Consider the following 18,910-nt stretch of genomic DNA (forward strand, 5'->3'; position numbering starts at 1 on the left):
TATTTTTTTTTTTTCATTTTTTTGTTGTCGGTTTTATATTTCCTCTACATTTAATATCACTTGTAGTCCAATATTTGTATGTGCTTTTTATGTGTGTTAATAAACTTAACAAGTTGAATAGTTTCTGTGCATTATCTAAAAATGTTAGAACCTGCTCTTGAGCAATACATTATTTTACTCTCGTGGTCCATTGTGTCACATAAAATATTCTGGATGTGATAGTATATTTGTAGCAGGAATAAACCGGGAGTGATCTCCCCTAAACTTTCTCGAATATTCTAATATAACACTACGGGGGATGGCAACTCGGGATATAGACTTCTAGACATGATTTTTAATCCATTTTAAATACTCAAATTTTTTAAAATAGAATATAATCTCGTAGAAAAAAGAAATGCACACCAAGTGAACGCTAAATAAAGATGTGCATAATAGTGCGCAATATTATTAGTACTTTATAAATTTACATGCGTTTTTGAGAAATCGGAAGTAGCGTAAATAAGTACTTCCGATAAACGGAAATTACTCAAAATTTAACAGAAGGTAGAGAATTAGATCTTTTACTTACATGTGAAATGTCATTTATCTATCTGAAATAGTACTCAAGTTATAGGCTTTTGAAAAATTCAAAGTAGAAAAAGTACCACTTCCGGTTGTCGGAAATCGCTCAAAAGTTTATACGGATCTACGATTTTGATATAATACTTATATATTAAATTTCATCAACCTAGCTGTAACGGTACTCAAGTTATCGTGTTTACACACAGACACACAGACACACAGACACACACACATACGGACAAGATTGCAAAATTATGTTTTTCCGTATCAGTGAGGTGTAAAACGTCGAGATTTGTAAAAATCTCGATTTTTTTTTGCACGATTACAATTCTTTCTCTATACTTCGTATATACGAGAAAGTAAAAAAAAGAAACATTTTAAAACGTTGCATTAAGATAATCACAAAATGACATAGGCTTACTTACACGTTGAAACTAAGTGTGTTCATTATTTTTTAACTGCGAATTACTCTAATTACAAATCATTTATTGATTTTCAAAAACTTAAAAACAATATGGCATGCGACTGATTTCAGCTTTAGCGTGACTTCCATATCTTGACAGCAGCAATAAATGAAGTAAATTTGTTTTTAGTTTGAATGTTTTTAATTTTCAATTGTCTCCAAGTGTTATGTTAAAAACGAAATTAATGCACCCTTAGTTTTTAGTAAGAATTTTGTCCTCCGATTTCAATATCTCTCTATACTCTCTTGCCTTTATTTTTCTTCCCAGTTTTCCTCTGGGTTGTTTTAACTCTCTTCGACTTGACGCCGGTAATTAGTTTTTCGTTTTTCAGCACTGTCGCCATCGTGTTTTCATTGAAGCAGGGATCACCTCGACACAGGACTGTGTTAAAACAGCAGTCGGGGTAGACCAGTCCAATGGTTTGCTGCTTGTAGCAGTTGTTTTTGTCGAAAGGTTCCGCAAACACCCCGCAGCTAAGGAAAGACAAAAGCAAAACGTTAAAGAGATGTCCAGACCAACGAAACAAATAAATTATTACGCGAAATTTTATCATTTAGGCCTATTTGCAACGGATTGTATCCAGATAAACCCCGCCAAAAAATTAAACCTCTCTACACAAAAAAAAAAAAAAAAAAAAAACAAGAGAATACTTGTACTTTTAGATTTTTATTGAGAATGGTGAGATTGGGACATGCCATTAAAAATTTGCATGAACAACTCTTTATTTTGGTACCTCTAACTCTAACCCTCGAGTCAGATAACGAGTTGTTTTTACAAGCTTTTATTTAACTCACTTCCTCGTCAGTCTGTCGTCAGTCTGTCGTCAGTCTGTCTAGACGGAAACGCAGGAGTGAAAATTCGGACAGTTCTACTTGACCGATACGATTCACAGTTGGCACGTGGGTCAAGACATGAAGACAATGCAATCTGAAACTAAATTTGACTTAATTGGATGCCTAATTGATTTTTAATGAATTAATTAAAATTTGGACCGAATTAGTAGGCATATCTAGCCAACCACACCACACGCGTCATCACCTTCAATAGCTGCGCCATCACGTAATGGCTGCGTTCAAAAACCATTGCGCGCCTACTGAACGTGATGTTCAGTAGGCGCGCAATGGTTTTTAGTCATGTAACTCTATTGTAAATAAAACATGTAAAGTACTGAAAAAAAATTCATAAAAAACGTTTTAATAACAAGCTTTTATGTAACAATGCACTAAAAAGTAGAAAATAAATTATAGACTACTATTTAAATAACTATAAAGAAAAGCGTGGGTGTCTTCCTTAACATTAGTAAAGGTATCCAATAGATACTAAAGTGACCCACGCTTTTCTTTATAGTTATTTAAATAGTAGTCTATAATTTATTTTCTACTTTTTAGTGCATTGTTACATAAAAGCTTGTTATTAAAACGTCTTTTATGAATTTTTTTTATGACGTGGGTTTAGATATTCAAATTATGTCTAAACATCAGAAATAGGTCACAAATGGTGGGTGCTTAACTTTTCACCCATGAGCCTTTTGCCTTACTGCTGGGGATTATCTGGACATGACCCGAAAAAAAAAAAAAAAAACAACATAAAAGCGTCACAGGTGAAAACTTATTTTGCTTTAGAAATGTGTGTAAAATACTATGTAATGTTTATGGCAGCGTTTATCCAAGTAAGTCAAATCTATGGAATTTCAGCCACGGACAAATCGACCATTTAGGATTATTGTCATTGAGGTATTTTTTAATCTTTAAAATTTAAATTTTAAAGATTAAAAATGTGCACGGAGAATCTTTTAATTATGCACTAACTTGTAATACAAACATGGCTAATATAATGAATTCAACAGCCTGTTTTAGACCAACATTTTTATTTTCTATTACTTGCGCTAAAAAAAACAACAACTTTTTTCGTATTGAAAGTTTGTTATAAATGCATTTTATTTCTGTATCATTTCAAATTTTTTTATAAATTAAATATTGTAAAGCTATTAGAGTAAGTTGATACTCAATGTTCAAAATATAAGTCTTTTTTTTTTTTAACTTTCTCAACCGAACGTTACAGGTTGAACAAATTAAAAGATTTTTTTAATTGTCAAAGCGACTTAATGTCTTTAATATTTCGTTACAAAAAAATCATTGTACACGAGTTGCCCTTTGGGTGTACATTGACTAACAAGATGTGCTGCAATTACTCTATCCACCAACAGACTTCGTGATGTAAAAAAAGCTCACAAAAACATTTTTTTACCTGTGACATTCGTACCCGTCCTTGTGACAAAAACACTGGACACAGCCAGGTAAATACCAGGAGCCGCCAGGCTTGACGTTTGCTGGACATGGATCTGGACACATGAAGAAAGACACGTTACAATTCAATGCTTAAACTGAGTTCATCATGCCGGGCTTTCTCGAATGGGATGGACAACTCAAAATGTTGAGATTTTAAAAAGACTCACTTATACGTTTTAAAATGTTGAATTAACTAAAGTATATACGAAAAAACAATTTTACACTGTAATAATTTAAATTTAAATTAATATATATATATATATATATATATATATATATATATATATATATATATATATATATATATATATATATATATATATATATATAACTCATTTGGCATGAAAAACAAAATTATCAAAACGCTAGTCACCATTCGAACGAAATGTCGCAGCAAACGCTACAGCAAAGATCGTGACAAAAACGACAGCACGTAATGGAGAACTCGACATTGTGCACGGGTAGGCTGCTACTTTGTCCTGCAATACGAGCCTAATGTTGTTGGCCTGTCTGTTTTTATACCCTCTGAATCTGATGTAGGAAAACTGTGATTAAAGTAATTGCTGCAATTTGAACAAGTGTCGACTTTCGTTTCAAATTAACTGTAGGCAACTCTTCACATGTAATTTTAAGAAATTCCTGCAAGGAAATAAACAGCGATTTCCGAGAACTGTGCACGATATTTTTCTCAAAATGTGAATTTTTCGGGGGGGGGGGGGGGGGGGGACAACATTTTCCATTCCATTTTGTTCGGGGGGAGAGAGACTTTCTTCGGGGGAGGGGTAAGAGGGGTGAGATAGATTGACAAACAATGACGAGAAGCCGTGTTGGTGTTAACAATCTTTATTTACAGACGCCATGATGCAAAGAGAGGAAGTCGGAAGTGGCGAGAGACTTATATACATAACAACATGTAAGGGACATCACTCAAGATAACAATATAAATATAATACTAATACAGAAGAGTGAGTTCCCTTGACCTCACAATTATTTCAATCTATTACATCCCTTTACCCTTAGAACACAATAACACATCTCTCAATAGAACAATTGATAGTATCCTAAAATCACCAATTATATTGTAACATGAACACTATGGTAGATTACATCCCTACAAACAATGCACAATATGCTACAACATAATCAAGATACAAAACAATGATGTCAAAGTCCTTTTGACCTTTAAAATCATAGGTCTAACTTATTTGGGACTTTGATTGTCCTGCTTGACCTTCTCAGTGGCTTTTGATTTGGTGACTCAAGATTCTGACCATTTGGATTCTCTATCTCAGGAGGTCTAGGATTTAAATCATTAACTCCAGAATTTACATTTTCTGACTCCAGACAACTTGGTTCACTCATATCAACAGAACTTGGTTGTGGAACAACTGAGTTGGTGTGAACTGATCAGATTTGGTGGGATTGACAGATTCACACTTATTATCTGCACAAGTTATTTTTAACTTTATAAGGCACAGGTCCTGTACATTGAACAATTTGACCTGGTATCCATTTTTCCTTTCTCCCATAATTTCTTAGATACACATTCTTATTAACTGCAAATTCTCTTTCTATGGATGATTTGTCATGATTTATTTTTTTGTGTATGTTGATGTTGGGAAACAGACCTTTGAACAGTTGGATGTAGTAGGTCAAGATGAGTTTTAATTTTCCTACCGCATAGCAATTCACATGGTGCAACATCTGTTGTTATATGAGGAGTTGTGCGGTATTTGGCTAATAACCTGTTTACTCTTTCATTGTCACATTTAGCTTCTTCTGTTTGATGTTACCCTTTTAGTTTCTGTAAGTGCTAATGATGTTAGCAAAGTTGTTTGATGATCACATTCCTTCTTACTAATGTATTCTCTTTAAAACATTTGAAATTGCCATATCACCATAATCATTTATTAAGTTACAAATACTTTGTTTAGGCAACTCTGACTGATAATGGACTGCATCTTCTCCATCTTTTATATTATCTTCACAAAGGGTTTTAATTTCTTATTTTATATGGCCTTAAGTCATCATTCACAGACTCTTCAGGCCAACCATTCATACAGTGCTCATATACTTTTATTAAGCACTCATCTTTTGTGTTTCTCTTTTAATATTATTCACATTTATATTGGAGTTATCCATGATAGTGAAGAGAACAAATACATCTTCTGGTACATAGCTCAGGCTTTGGTTTTTTAAAGGTAATCTACTAAGACTATCTGCACTATTTTCAGATCCAGGTTTGTATTTCAATTCATAATTGTATGCAGTTAGTGTGATAGCCCATCTTTGAATTCTTGGAGAGGCATGCTCAGGTAGGGTTTTGTTTTCTCCAAATAAACCTAGCAATGGTTTATGATCTGTAAAGATGGTGAACTTCCTACCAAACAGAAACTTATGAAATTTCTTAACACCAAAAATGATGCCTAAGCCTTCCCTATCTAACTGAGAATAATTTTTCTCAGCCTGGTTCAAAGATCTACTGGCAAAAGCAATGGGTCTGTCACCCTTCTCATCCATGTGGGACAAGACTGCTCCTACACCATCTGGTGAAGCATCACATGTTAATATAAGTCTTTTCCCTGGGTCATAGTGAGTTAGTAAGGTGTCAGCAGACAAAGCCTCTTTTGCTGTATTAAAAGCAGCTTCTTGTTGTTTACCCCAGTGCCAAGTTGCATTTTTCTGTAGCAGCTTGTACAGTGGTGATAGTTTACCAGACAGATTTCCTATGAACTTTGCATAGTAATTTATTAAGCCCAAAAAAGCTCTTAGTTGTTGGGTATTTTCAGGTTTGGGTGCTTCTTTAATGGCTTTTGTTTTCTCAGGTTGAGGTCTGATGCCTTGTTTGCTTAATATATAACCAAGAAAACTAATTTCTGTCAGCATGAATTGACATTTATCTTTGTTTATCTTTAAACCTTTTTCACCAACAATTTTCAATACTTTATCAAGTGTCTTAAGATGTTCAGTGTCATTCTTACCAGTTATGTACACATTGTCAAAGTACACACAAACATTTGGAATGTCCTTAAAAATACTGTCCATGACAGCTTGGAAAATTCCAGGGCTAGATGATATGCCAAAACATAGTCTTTCATATTGGTAGAGTCCTTTATGTGTGTTTATTGTCGTATAGACTTTTGAATCTGGATGCAGTTCTAGTTGAGTGTAAGCATGACTAAAGTCTAATTCAGTGAATTTGTCTCCTCCTGCCAAATTCAAAGAAATTTCCTCAATGTTAGGTATAGGGTACCTATTTAGCTCTATTTGCTTATTCAGTGTAGTTTTATAATCTCCACAAATTCTTATAGAACCATCCTTCTTTAACACTGGCACAATGGGTGTCGCCCAATCGGAATAGTCTACCTTCTTTATGATGCCATTAGATTCCAATCTACTTAGCTCATTTTCAATTTTATTCCTCATTGCATAAGGTGGAACTCTAGCTTTGCAGTATCTTGGATTTGTGTCTTTAATGCTTAACTTCACTGTTCTATCATTTAGTAATCCATGATTACCAAAAACACTTTTATTTTCAGATATAACTTTATCTAGTGAAGTAAGACTAGATTCTCTTACATTCTTCAATGAGCAAATACTCTCCCAATTTAACTTAAGATTACTTAACCAGTTCCTACCTAGTAATGGCGGTCCATTTCCTTCAACCACAAGAAGAGGAAGTTTAACACTTTGACCATTATAACTTACATGAACCATACACTCTCCTATTACCGGAACATTGTCACCAGTGTATGTTGTTAAACACTTGTGACATGGCTGTAGAGGCACTGATCCTCCTGTGACAGCGTCAAAATCTTTCTTTGTTATGACTGATAGAGATGCTCCAGTGTCAAGTTGGAAGCTGATGCTCTTACCGTTGATATTAACTTGTACATTGATGGGAGCATGACTTATTGATTTCACAGAGAATAGGTTGAAATCCGGCTGCGAATCAGTTTGAGCATTTTCACAGGTAGAGTGGTTCATTGGTTGGGTTAGGTAGTCTTGGTGAGAGTTAACATAGTGCTGCCTTTGGTTGCGGTACTGTCTTGACTGGCTAGATTTAGCAACAGACGAAGACTTTGCGAAGCAGGCCTTAGCAATGTGACCTTGCTCACTGCACTTATAACAAGTAGCTAACTTGAACTTGCACCGATGAGATGCATGGGGACCCTTGCATCGATGACATTTTTGATAATTATTACTAGATTTAGATCTAGGATTTGAACGAGCAGGCTGTTTAGCATAAGTTGGAATGCTCTGATGGGGTTGATGTTTATTGACTAACCTGCTGTTTACTGCATGGATCTCTGAAGGTGCTAAAGATCTCGCCGCATCTGATGACTGCTGGATTGAAGTTGCGAGTTGTATTGCTTTTTCTAATGTTAGATCTGACTCGAGCAGCAACTTTCTTTGAATATCAGGACTGTTTACACCTGTCACAAACTTTTCACATAGTCTGTCAGACAGCATGTCGCCGAATTCACAAAATCTACTTAGATGACATAAAGCAGCAACATATGCTGATATTGACTCGTTTGGCTGACGAGTCCTACTGTCAAATCTAGCTCTACATAGAAACTTTGATGGGGTAGGCGCATGGTGGTCTGTTAGCAATTTGCTCAGCTCGTTAAAGCTCTTGGTATTTAGACTAGCTGGAGCGCATAAGTCCTTTAGTAGCCTAAATTGTTGAGGCCCTATGACTGTTAACAAAATAGCTCTCTTTTTGGCTTCTATCGTCACGTCGTTAGCTTCTAGGTAAAAGCTTAACCTCTCTAGGTAATCTTGAATGATTTCATCATTCGAATCAAATTGCTTTATTTGGCCATACAGCGCCATTATTCTAGAAATAATTAGCTAATAAGCTCTAGCAAACCTCTTTTTTGCGTAAGTAGGTGCTCTTTCTAGTAGATGTTTATCCTTCGTCGCCAATGAGATAGATTGACAAACAATGACGAGAAGCCGTGTTGGTGTTAACAATCTTTATTTACAGACGCCATGATGCAAAGAGAGGAAGTCGGAAGTGGCGAGAGACTTATATACATAACAACATGTAAGGGACATCACTCAAGATAACAATATAAATATAATACTAATACAGAAGAGTGAGTTCCCTTGACCTCACAATTATTTCAATCTATTACAAGGGGCACTGAACCCCCTCCCCTTCCCGAACAAAATAGAAAAAAATATACAATCTACATAGAAAATATATACTTTGAACCTAATCCCACCCCCCCCCCCCCCCCCCCCCTGGAAATTTAAGTTCACCTCTCACCCCAAAAGTTTCCAGTGTCCATCCCCATCCCCCACCTGAGGAAAATCTCTGAATGAAACGCTTTTGGTCAAATATCATCAGACGATTAGAGATGTCTAAATTAATAATTGAGCCCATGTTTTTAAAAACAAACTGTGACTTGAGCATTGTTTAGTCCATATTGTTCTGGCAACACACGTGTGATTCTTCACAGCCATGCATGAGTCAGATAATGCCAGAAACCAAAAAAAATAAAATAAATTCCTGACATTTAATTAATTTTCACCCAAACAACCCGCTAATCAGTTCAGAGAAAAGCACAAATATCCGGTCAATTATGTGCATCAAGTTTCACCCGTTTGAGTACAACTGCCTCTGCGGATTAATTACCAACATGAATAACCTTATAGGGGGTCAAAGTTCATCGCGCATAGTTCAAATTCCTCTCGTGGTCCGCATTAAATGGTACTCACTATTGCTGTATAAGTTGTGTATTACTACACCCTACCCCGAGTGCCCCATGGGACGAACAATCGCTAGAACGAACTCAACCGCGACTATGAAATCGGTCCGTTGAACGAACATGTATCATAGAACGAACTGCGGATCAAACCGTCGAAGTTGAGCTAAATTCCATTAGACGTTGTAACACTTCGTTGTTTTTTAAAAGCTTAATTTACTTGTGTCTTTTGTATGTGCCTTCTTTGCCACTAGACCACGCCTCCTATAGATCTAGTACAAGTTCAAAATAAGATTGAAAAGCTGGTTCCAAATGGTTGTTGCCAGGAAGCATATTTTCAATCAAAATTGAATATTATTTAACATTTGAGAAATAAGTACAAAATGACTTCCGGTTGGTGGGCGTGGTCGAGTCGGTAAAGCTCATGGTCGCTAAACCGAAAAGTCTCGAGTTCGAACTCTCGGACAGAGGCAACTCCAAAATCAAACCACTACTGCAAACTTGTATTGTGTTCTTGGTTGGACAAAGGCTATGGAACAAATCCAAAAAGAAAAGCAGGCTGAAATCGGAGTCAATGGCCTCATAGGCGCTACCTATGTATATATATATATATATATATATATATATATATATATATATATATATATATATATATATATATATATATATATATATATATATATATATATATATATATATATACATATATATATATATGGGCTCAAAAAAAATGTAGTAAGTTTAGCCTAGGGCGCTAAATAACCTGGCGCCGGTATTGCGCATAACCAGTTGACACGTATCCTTAACACTAAAATTAAGAACGAAAAAGAAGAAGAAGATGGTTCCCCAACAGCTTTCCTTTTTACAAATGTAACTTTTTTATCACTTGCCGTATTTTTTTTTTTAATTTTTAAAAATTTACTAGGATTACATAGACTTTCAAGTCTATTACCATTACCCGAAAGCACCGCTTTTTTTGTGTGTAAAGGATTTCTATAGAAAATATGACATGCAAATGCTCACCGAGGTAATACTATTTTGTGCTTAGTTATGTTTAGTTAATTTCAAGGGAGACAAGCTGTACTATCTTACCAAACTCGTTAAACATGCAGTTTTATTTTTGAAATAACATAGTTATTGTCGTGTGTTGTTAGGTACCAATGCGTTTTCAATATATATATCCGGATGTTTGAAAATTAGCTAAAATTTATTTAATTTAATATTTAAAATTCACTCTAGTTTAAAATTGAAAAATAATATCTGGTGAGCAAACTAATTTTTAAGAAGTTCCAATTTTACTTTGTAACATTGCTCACTTCTACGTCGCAATAATTACTTTTCAGTATAAATACAAAAAAAAAAAAAAAATATATATATATATATTTATATGTATATATATATTTATGTATATATACATATATAAATATATACATATATAAATATACATATATAAATATACATATATATATACATATACATACATATATGTATATATATATATATATATATATTTGTAAGCACCTACTGGGGGGGGGGGGGGGGGGGGGGGTTGACTATACTACGTCCAAAGGTTTATGTAAATAAACTATTAGGTCAGTGCAAGCCTGTCGACCCCAGACTGATTAAAACCCTTAACCTTAGTCTTATACTAAAAATAACAGAAAAAAACAACTTTATTTAGAATATTTATTAAATGAAAAACAGGAACCAAATTTAGTAAAGAAATGTAAAATGTAATCAAAAAACTATAGGTAACAAAACATAACCAAACACTAAACAGACAAAACATCCAAAACACCCAACCAAGCTGCCGATGCAACCTCACTCCAAGCATGTGGCGCGCCAAGAGCCCACTGAGAACTGATCCGCTCTGATTGGATCTACATTCTGGCTCAGGTCAAAAAAAAAGGAAAAGGCCCAAGCTTTCAGTCAGCCTTATATAGTCCTTGACTTGCCGTAAGTAAAACCCCGTAGCCGCTGTCAAGTTCAACATTCTCACACAGATTCGCACACAACAAAATAATAATAAAATAAACCATTCACCCGCTCATATGTATATATATATATATATATATATATATATATATATATATATATATATATATATATATATATATATATATATATATATATATATATATATATACATATATATATATATATATATATATATACATAAATATATATATATATATATGTATATATATATATACATAAATATATATATATATATATATATTTATATATGTATAGATATATGTATAAATATATAACAATTTCACTTAATATCATTTTAAATATAGAGTTTACACATGAAATATCATTATTCAAATCTTTTAAATACCTAGTTAAATATAGGGTTATAAAATATTTAGTTTTGTAGCAAGGGGAGGGCCCCCTCCTACCCCCAGAGCGCCAACACTAAGGGGGCACACAAAAGGGGCAGAAAAATTAATTTAAAAGCTCATTTTAAGCTGAAGTACTGAATTATACACAGTCAAAGTTACAAAAATAAATGACTATAACGCTTTACACACTGATTTAACTGTTTTCTATATCAATTTTGTGGCACCGAAATTAAAAAATGTTACAGGATAGTAACTGGAAAGAAGCGCCGTATAACTTTCCAACAAGGGGGTGAGGTGCTTTTGCACAGACAGGAATAAGTATGTTTAGAAATGGGAGGGAGGGGGTGCAAAATTGATTGTCCACCCGATCACCAGAATAGGTCGCTACGCCTTTGAATTTTATATACAATTAAAAGTCATATACAATAAAATATTTGTAATTAAAACATTTTATAATTATAAATCCTTGTTAATAATAATTTTAAAAAATAACCTATTTCAACATGTTTATTGATTTCAAATAAATATATATTTTAAAATAATTAATAGTTATATAAAACTAAATACATTATATTTTTAAAAAATTGAAAAAAAAAAACAGGCTCAATGTCTAATTTAATATCTAAAATAATCACATTTAATATCACAGTGGTCTCATAAACGTTAGCATTTCTCTTTTACTATCCTTTAACTTTGTAAAGTATCAACTGCATGCAAGCTACGGCATCTTCTTTACTGTCATGACCTCCAGCTGAAATAAAGTTACCAACAAATTAAAGTTTTTTAGTATAATTCCTATTTTATGCCTTTTTCATTTAGAAATCTAAATATAAGTCACATTTTTATGACATAGTTTAGAAAGTTATCCCTATTATACATTTGGCCCTTGGACTGCACGATCTTTTATTTACAAGAAATCTTCATTATAATTGTTTGTCATTCTTATTTTAAAAATAAATTCCGATTGAAAGTCCTCACTGTGTGTTTGAATTCTTTTTTGCAACTTTTCTTCTACGAGGTTCCTCAGAGCCCTCTTGTAGGGTAACCCACGTGGATGTGGAAAGACTAGGGATGTGTCTACAACTGTACTGTGTATAAGCTAGTTAAGTAAGAGAATAAAAGAATCATCAGTTGAAATTTAATACAAATGCAATGCAACATTAATAATAATAAAGCCATTTTTTTGTCAAATGTGACTAAGCAAAGTGGCTTTTGTCTCATTTGGATGTTTGTAACAAATTTAAAATGCATTTTTAAAAAGACATTAATAGAATAACATCTTAATTAATTTTTGCAAAATTAGAATATGTTATGCAACAGTACTAGAAGAATAGGAAGCATAAATGTGTGATTGTGATGACTGTTTATGAGGTGATAAAATAATTTTTTTGATCTTGTTTTTAATATGTTAATTTCTTTTATTAGGATAAAGTAAGGTCATTTCTTCAACAGTTGCTGTTTATTATTATCATTATTATCATAATTGGTAAATTTAAACCTCTTTAATACAGCTGAGCAGATGAAGTGGATTTTTAGTGTTTATTATGTAAAAACTTTTGAATTTGTGAAAAGATTTTGTGGTCAAAATATATCCCCCCAACAGCAATCATTAAACCTCATTAGGCCAGGTGTTTCACTTATCAAAGGTGGTCTTCATGGTCACTAGAACACTAATGTCTATTCCATAATTTAATTAGGTAAAGATAAGATAATTGTAGACGCTGCAATGTCCACCACAAATAAGGGTCAACCAACAGGTACGACTTTGAGAATTAAGAGTTAATCATTAAAATGCAATATGACAAATTAAAAATTTTGTATCATCACATGAGCACATACCTTAAGGGCTACAAGATCACTCTCCAGACTATGGCCTACGAGGATTGTTTTATCTGAGATCATGCTCAACATAACTGCCTGGACATCATGTAGAGTAGTTGTAACATCTTTCATGTCTGCTGCTGTGATACCACTAAACCTAAGATCATGGTTTTTAAATTTTTGTAAAGTGCTTTTTATACAAGTACTATTGAGTTTTTAATGCTGTCCATTTTACATTTATTAATTTTCAATATTTTAACAATGTGATATATATATATATATATATATCACATTGTTAATATATATATATATATATATGTATGTATGTATTTATATATATTTGCGATGAGGTACTTTCGTTTTTTTTAAACATTACAGGAGCGTTGATTTTTTTTCTTATCTAAAATTTAAAGTAAATCAACGCCTTCATTAATGTTTAATACACAATACATGGGCAGATGTTAGATAAAAAAACCTTGTGTTGTAGTCAATGATATCTGCGTCTGGCTTTACCAAGCTCTCATACACTGTTTTACAGTCCTCATCAATAACTGTAACTTGAGCTAACTCCAATCCTGCCTTTGTGTAAATCTGTGCACAGTGTTTTTAAATCCATTAAAAAATTGTAAGTAAAATAGAAATTAAAGTTAGAAAATATTATTCTTTTCTTTGACAGCAAATTAAAGTAAAACATTTTGATTCAAACATTTTTTTTTGTACTTTCTAAATTTGTTCACTATACTTTGCTAACATATTTCTAGGTTGGTATTTAAAAATAGTGTATGTACATTTTATTTAAAAATAGTTTGTTAATTTTTACCATTTCACAATCAATAGAATATATGTGATGATCAAATCCAGGCAAAGTTTTCACATAGCCATTCATGTTTGCCTTATTTCTTGCATGAACATGGTGCTAAATGGATTTAAAGCAAAAATTACTTTAAAAATTCATTTTAAAAATAATGTTTTTAAGCATTAAGATTGGTTTTAAATTGTTCTTTTAAGGATATTATATGAATCTAGTAACAATACATTGATTATACACATTATCAAATTTTAATAATGATAAAAATAACACATCTACATAAACACAAGTAGACCATCTGTTTAAATCTTTGACAGATTTTATTTATTAAAATATAGTAATGGCACATTGTGTTATCGGACAATATAATAAAAACTAAATACTTAAAACTGTTTTTAAAAAATCATTACATCAGCTACTTGACATCCTTGCCTTCCCACTTTTTCACCACAGCAAGCATAACGAGCAACTGAACCTATTGATAGAGAAATCTGCTAGTTATAATTTACACTTTTCTAGTGAAAGATAATACACAGAGATACATAACATTTCTTCTTTAGTCAACATTTAGATATTCTTAATGCTTTTATAATTTTAGACTAATTATTACAGTTATGTTCACTTGCTATAACTATAGGTTTCTTTAAGACATTTTCCCCCAGAGACAACAGTGGGGAATTAAAACTTAGATGAGGGGGGGGGGGCTAACAGTTAAAATTTCCAGGGAGCGGACAGTGGTTAAATTATATATATATATATATATATATATATATATATATATATATATATATATATATATATATATATATATATATATATATATATATTATCCCCCCTCCCTCTGTGAAGGCAGCCTACCCTTAGTTATCTTCCCTAAGTTTTAAATCGTTTCAAACTAAATTATCTGCCCCTAATAGCCATCACCAATTCGACCCGGCTCTTCGATTGTAAACATTTAGCGTGAACCACAGCTCACCAGATTGCAGAGAGAGGAAGGGGGCGGGAGGAGGGTTGGATATATATATATATATATATATATATATATATATATATATATATATATATATATATATATATATATATATATATATATATATATATATATATATATATATATATATATATATATATATATATATGAGCTACTGATAGTTTTAAAGCAAATATTTTCAGGTAGTGTAGAATAAACAAATTATGAATTACTGGAAAGTAGAAAATAAAACTAAATAGCGGCATAAGCTACGCTACGGGGACGCCTCGTTTTATAGATCTACATATTTTCTGCTTGGTCTGGGGGCAGGTGTTGTGTTTCTGTAGAGCTGCCTGATTACTGTGTACTGTGAGTGATTACAGTTTACAGCAACTTAAGTCTTAAGATTTTAAAAATAGGATTTAATAATTAATATTACAACCATGTATTTAGATCTAATTGTTTTTTTGTTGTTGTTAAAAAATGGAGTTCTTTAACATACACTTCTTAGTGGCATATAATTTGATTTTCCCTATTAAAAGCATTATTATGTGATTATTTAATTTGATTTTCCCTATTAAAAGCATTATTATGTGATGTATTTATATACATTACTCAGATTACTGACCTCCTTGTTTGTGAGCATTGCCAAAGTGGTATCTACACTTTTCTTGTATTGCAGGACTGCCATCTACTGCCACGCAGTAAATTTTACCACAACGTCTGCAAGCACTTGCATTTTCTAGAAAATTAATTATCCATTACGTAATCTCCACAATTAAATCTATGATTGAATAGTAAATGTTCATATTTATTATTCTCAGCACGCACCCATCTGATTAAAAAATAATAAAAAATAATATAGTATTATAATCAGTGTTCCTTCCAAACTTTTTTCTCCGGGGGGGGGGGGGGGGCTTGAAATTTTCGGGGGGGGGGGGGGGGCGGACACTGTTATAAGTATATATTTTCTATATAAATTGCATTTCGTTCAGGGGGCGGTAGACTTTCTTCGGGGGGGGGGGGGGGGCAAAGCCTGGAAGAAACTGATTATAATAGCCTACTGGTCTAGATTAATGATTTAGTATTTAATAAATTTGGGTCTTGTCGAGATCAGCCCCGCCACTGATTCGAAAAGTGCTCGGGCTCTGATGTCTAGATGTTTGAATATTTAAATGCAAAAACAACTTCTTATCCGCCTATAGGGTTAGGGTTAAATGTACCAAAATACAGTCCTTTTTCATGCTAATTATTAATGACATGTCCCTATGTCACCCTCTTCAATAAAATCTAAAAGCAAGACCGATACATTTCTTTATATTATTTTATAATTTTTTTCTTACCCTTTAATGGGATATCGATGTTATCTTTTTTATAAATCATAGCCTTGCTGCTGCCATCTGTAGATGGACGTGGGTAGCCATTGGAACGTAGCTGCTCCTCTGTCAGAATATACTTGCTTAGTCTGTCATACAGTTCTTTGCCTAAAGTTATTTCAGTATTAAATTAATGAGTAAAAGAGGAAGGTATTTAATATATTCAATTAAATTCGTGCTCAGTAAACATTTTAGAAAAAAATCGATATTAAAAAAAAAAAACTGAAATTTTGAAGGGGGGCGGGGGGGGGGGGGGGGGGGGATTGTAGGTTGGGGTGTGGCGTGATTGTATGGGTATAATGATAATAAGGTTCTGGCTGCGGGCGACGATTGGGATTGGGGGGGGGGGGGGGGGGGGTGGGGGGGGGGGTATTGTAAAATCGTCCAGTGTGTCGTCGTATATGAATGACTCCTAAGCCGGATTAATACTAAATCAATACTGTAAGATTAAAAGATACTACTTTAAAATAGTATTTTTTTTCTTTCTTATTTTTAACATGATAAATAAAACGTACCTGCAAATTTAAAATAAGCATGGAAAATTTAAGTGGATATCATGTCGTACCCGTAATTTCCCGTGAAGCCATTGATTAAAACAGCAGAGATGCCACGCCTATTTCGTTTAACAGCCTGTCACAGTTTCATCAGTTTTCGTGCTGTTACTTTGATGTTTTTAACAGCGGGTCTCAAATTCTGTTGCTAGCCTGGATATTTGCAGCCGAATCAATATTAATTTTCTACGCCTGTGACGAGAGAGAGAGAGAAAGGGGGGGGGGGGGAGGTCCCACCAAATTTACATTTTTTTTCTTTGGGTGGTGAATGTTGTTGTTTTTTTTAGAGGAGGGGATTGAAGTCTGGCCTTATGTAACAATGTATAGCGATAAGGGGAGGCAATTTTGTCAATCTCTTGCTACGTTTATAATGTCCTATGTTTGTGGGGCGACGAAGACTTAAAACAACCCGTTCTGGTAATTTACGTAAATAACCGAATCCAACATGCTTCAGACAATTATTTACAACAACGTCAATGTATGACCATTGGGTTTATTGATGTTTTATCAGGTTGTTTATTTGCTAATTAATTCCAAAATTCCTGAATTTGTTCCCCCCTTAAGCAAGGGACAGCAACCTATCTAGTAAAGAAAACTCAAAAATCAAATAACTGTTCTTGGATGGACAAATGCTATGGAAGCAAATCCAGAAAAAAAAGCAGGCTGAAGTTAAAGTCAACGGGGGCCATTTGGCGCATACTTTGTTAACAAGAAATAAAGTTGGGGGAAATCTCCAATATTTACAAATTAAAAACAAAGAAGAAAATTTGATAATCTGTAAGCTGATTACTAAAGATTACTAAAATAAATCCAATGCCTTTAACTAAAACACTATGCTGTTCTAACTGTTCTAGTTATAGGCTGTGTATTTTACAAAAATTGTAGGCCTTCACGGTTTTTGACGCTAACCGTACTCGAAATCCTGACCTAAAAATAAATATCGAGATAAACATAGCCACTATGTATTATCAAGCTAAGCATATCTGTTTTTATTTTCATGCCAGTATAGCCACCATAAATTAAACTCTAGTTATGGCACTACAGCAAGTTAAGTAGCAATTTTAAAAATAAACATCCAAAATCGATATGAACCATTACCATAGCCTTCAAACACTGTAGGCCTACTGACTTATTGAATGGTAAAATTCAAATTCTAAACCTTTAATTTAGCAATAATTTAACTCGGATACTTAATTTAACAGTAAAAATAAAAATTATTTATAATACAGATTTATTAAAGTTGCTTAATGCCTCCACGTATTAATTTTAAATATCAAATCAACTAAAAATGGACTATCATTTTGTTTTTACAACAAAAAAAGTGAAGTAACTCAAAGCACTTACCGTATTAGAAGTTGAATGTGGACTGCGAGTTTCTCTGTTACCATGAAGCGAAATGACTCGCCTAATTCTCCTCATAATAAAGATTCACCACAAAACGAAACCGAACCTTCAAGTAAAATTGTCTTTCTATTCATTGGTTTTTGGGAATTTCCATTGAAATTTTAATGAAAGGGAATTTCAAAGAACAGTGCGTGGGTCTGCTATGCGTTATAGAAATAAGAGGAAAATTCTAGAAAGTTTGGATCGAAATAGACTAACATGTTGGTTATGAATGAGCGTGTTTATGGGTGGTTAAAAATAAGAATACAATTCTAGAAAATTCGGACCAAAATAGACAACATGTTATGTATGTGCGCGTTTGACTTTATGTGTGGTTAGAAATAAGTATTAAACAATAGAAAGTTCGGACTAAATAGAAAAACATTTAGGCTGTGTATATTTATGGGTTGCTATTACGTATCACTTTTAGGGATAGATAAGAAATAGCTTATAAATGTATGGTAGGCTACTTGCTTTCAGTAAATTTTGTCACTGCTTAGTACCACATTTTTTCATTTAGTTACAGTGACAGTTACTTCATTCATAAAATCAAGGCAGACATTTGATCAGCTCACACAATCTTCAGTTACTTCATTCATAAAACTACAAGAGGGGGGGGGGGG

At 33.2% G+C, this 18,910-nt stretch overlaps 2 protein-coding genes across 3 annotated transcripts; both read right to left on the bottom strand.

Annotated features, from left to right (window-relative positions):
* Window positions 1–1,143: 1,143 nt before the first annotated feature.
* Window positions 1,144–3,823, bottom strand: LOC131949275 (uncharacterized). The gene is made up of 3 exons (XM_059311092.1): window positions 3,687–3,823; window positions 3,273–3,366; window positions 1,144–1,498 (listed from the first exon to the last, which is right to left on the bottom strand). Exons 1-3 carry the CDS (start codon window positions 3,763–3,765, stop codon window positions 1,261–1,263), a joined length of 411 nt encoding a protein of 136 aa, XP_059167075.1. The 5' UTR covers window positions 3,766–3,823; the 3' UTR covers window positions 1,144–1,260.
* A 7,600-nt stretch (window positions 3,824–11,423) lies between these two features.
* LOC131949273 (putative exonuclease GOR) lies at window positions 11,424–18,367 on the bottom strand. Of its 2 annotated transcripts, XM_059311089.1 has the most exons (10): window positions 18,249–18,367; window positions 16,919–17,057; window positions 16,321–16,461; window positions 15,606–15,719; window positions 14,418–14,482; window positions 14,020–14,115; window positions 13,675–13,790; window positions 13,218–13,356; window positions 12,357–12,477; window positions 11,424–12,129 (listed from the first exon to the last, which is right to left on the bottom strand). In XM_059311089.1, exons 2-10 carry the CDS (start codon window positions 16,938–16,940, stop codon window positions 12,059–12,061), a joined length of 885 nt encoding a protein of 294 aa, XP_059167072.1. In that variant the 5' UTR covers window positions 16,941–17,057; window positions 18,249–18,367; the 3' UTR covers window positions 11,424–12,058. The 2 variants fall into 2 exon arrangements, with proteins under 2 accessions (XP_059167072.1, XP_059167073.1); XM_059311090.1 differs by lacking the exon at window positions 18,249–18,367 and having other exon boundaries at window positions 16,919–17,068.
* Window positions 18,368–18,910: the final 543 nt, after the last annotated feature.

The sequence above is a fragment of the Physella acuta genome, unplaced genomic scaffold (assembly GCF_028476545.2).
Source record: "Physella acuta isolate Inbredline_101_S28 unplaced genomic scaffold, ASM2847654v3 ptg000685l, whole genome shotgun sequence".
Lineage (NCBI taxonomy): Eukaryota > Metazoa > Mollusca > Gastropoda > Physidae > Physella > Physella acuta.

Bases quoted from the DNA above. Each gene is read 5' to 3' on its own strand.
- LOC131949273 (XM_059311089.1), bottom strand. From the start codon at position 16,940: ATGGCTTCACGGGAAATTACGG. The intron at 14,116-14,417 runs GTAATGATTTTT...AAATCCATTTAG, and splicing joins AAGGATGTCAAGTAGCTGAT to CACCATGTTCATGCAAGAAA. The intron at 13,357-13,674 runs GTTTTTTTATCT...CCATGATCTTAG, and splicing joins ATCATTGACTACAACACAAG to GTTTAGTGGTATCACAGCAG.
- LOC131949275 (XM_059311092.1), bottom strand. From the start codon at position 3,765: ATGTCGAGTTCTCCATTACGTGCTGTCGTTTTTGTCACGATCTTTGCT. The intron at 3,367-3,686 runs GTGACTAGCGTT...TCATGTGTCCAG, and splicing joins TGCGACATTTCGTTCGAATG to ATCCATGTCCAGCAAACGTC. The intron at 1,499-3,272 runs GTAAAAAAATGT...GTCTTTCCTTAG, and splicing joins GACGGGTACGAATGTCACAG to CTGCGGGGTGTTTGCGGAAC.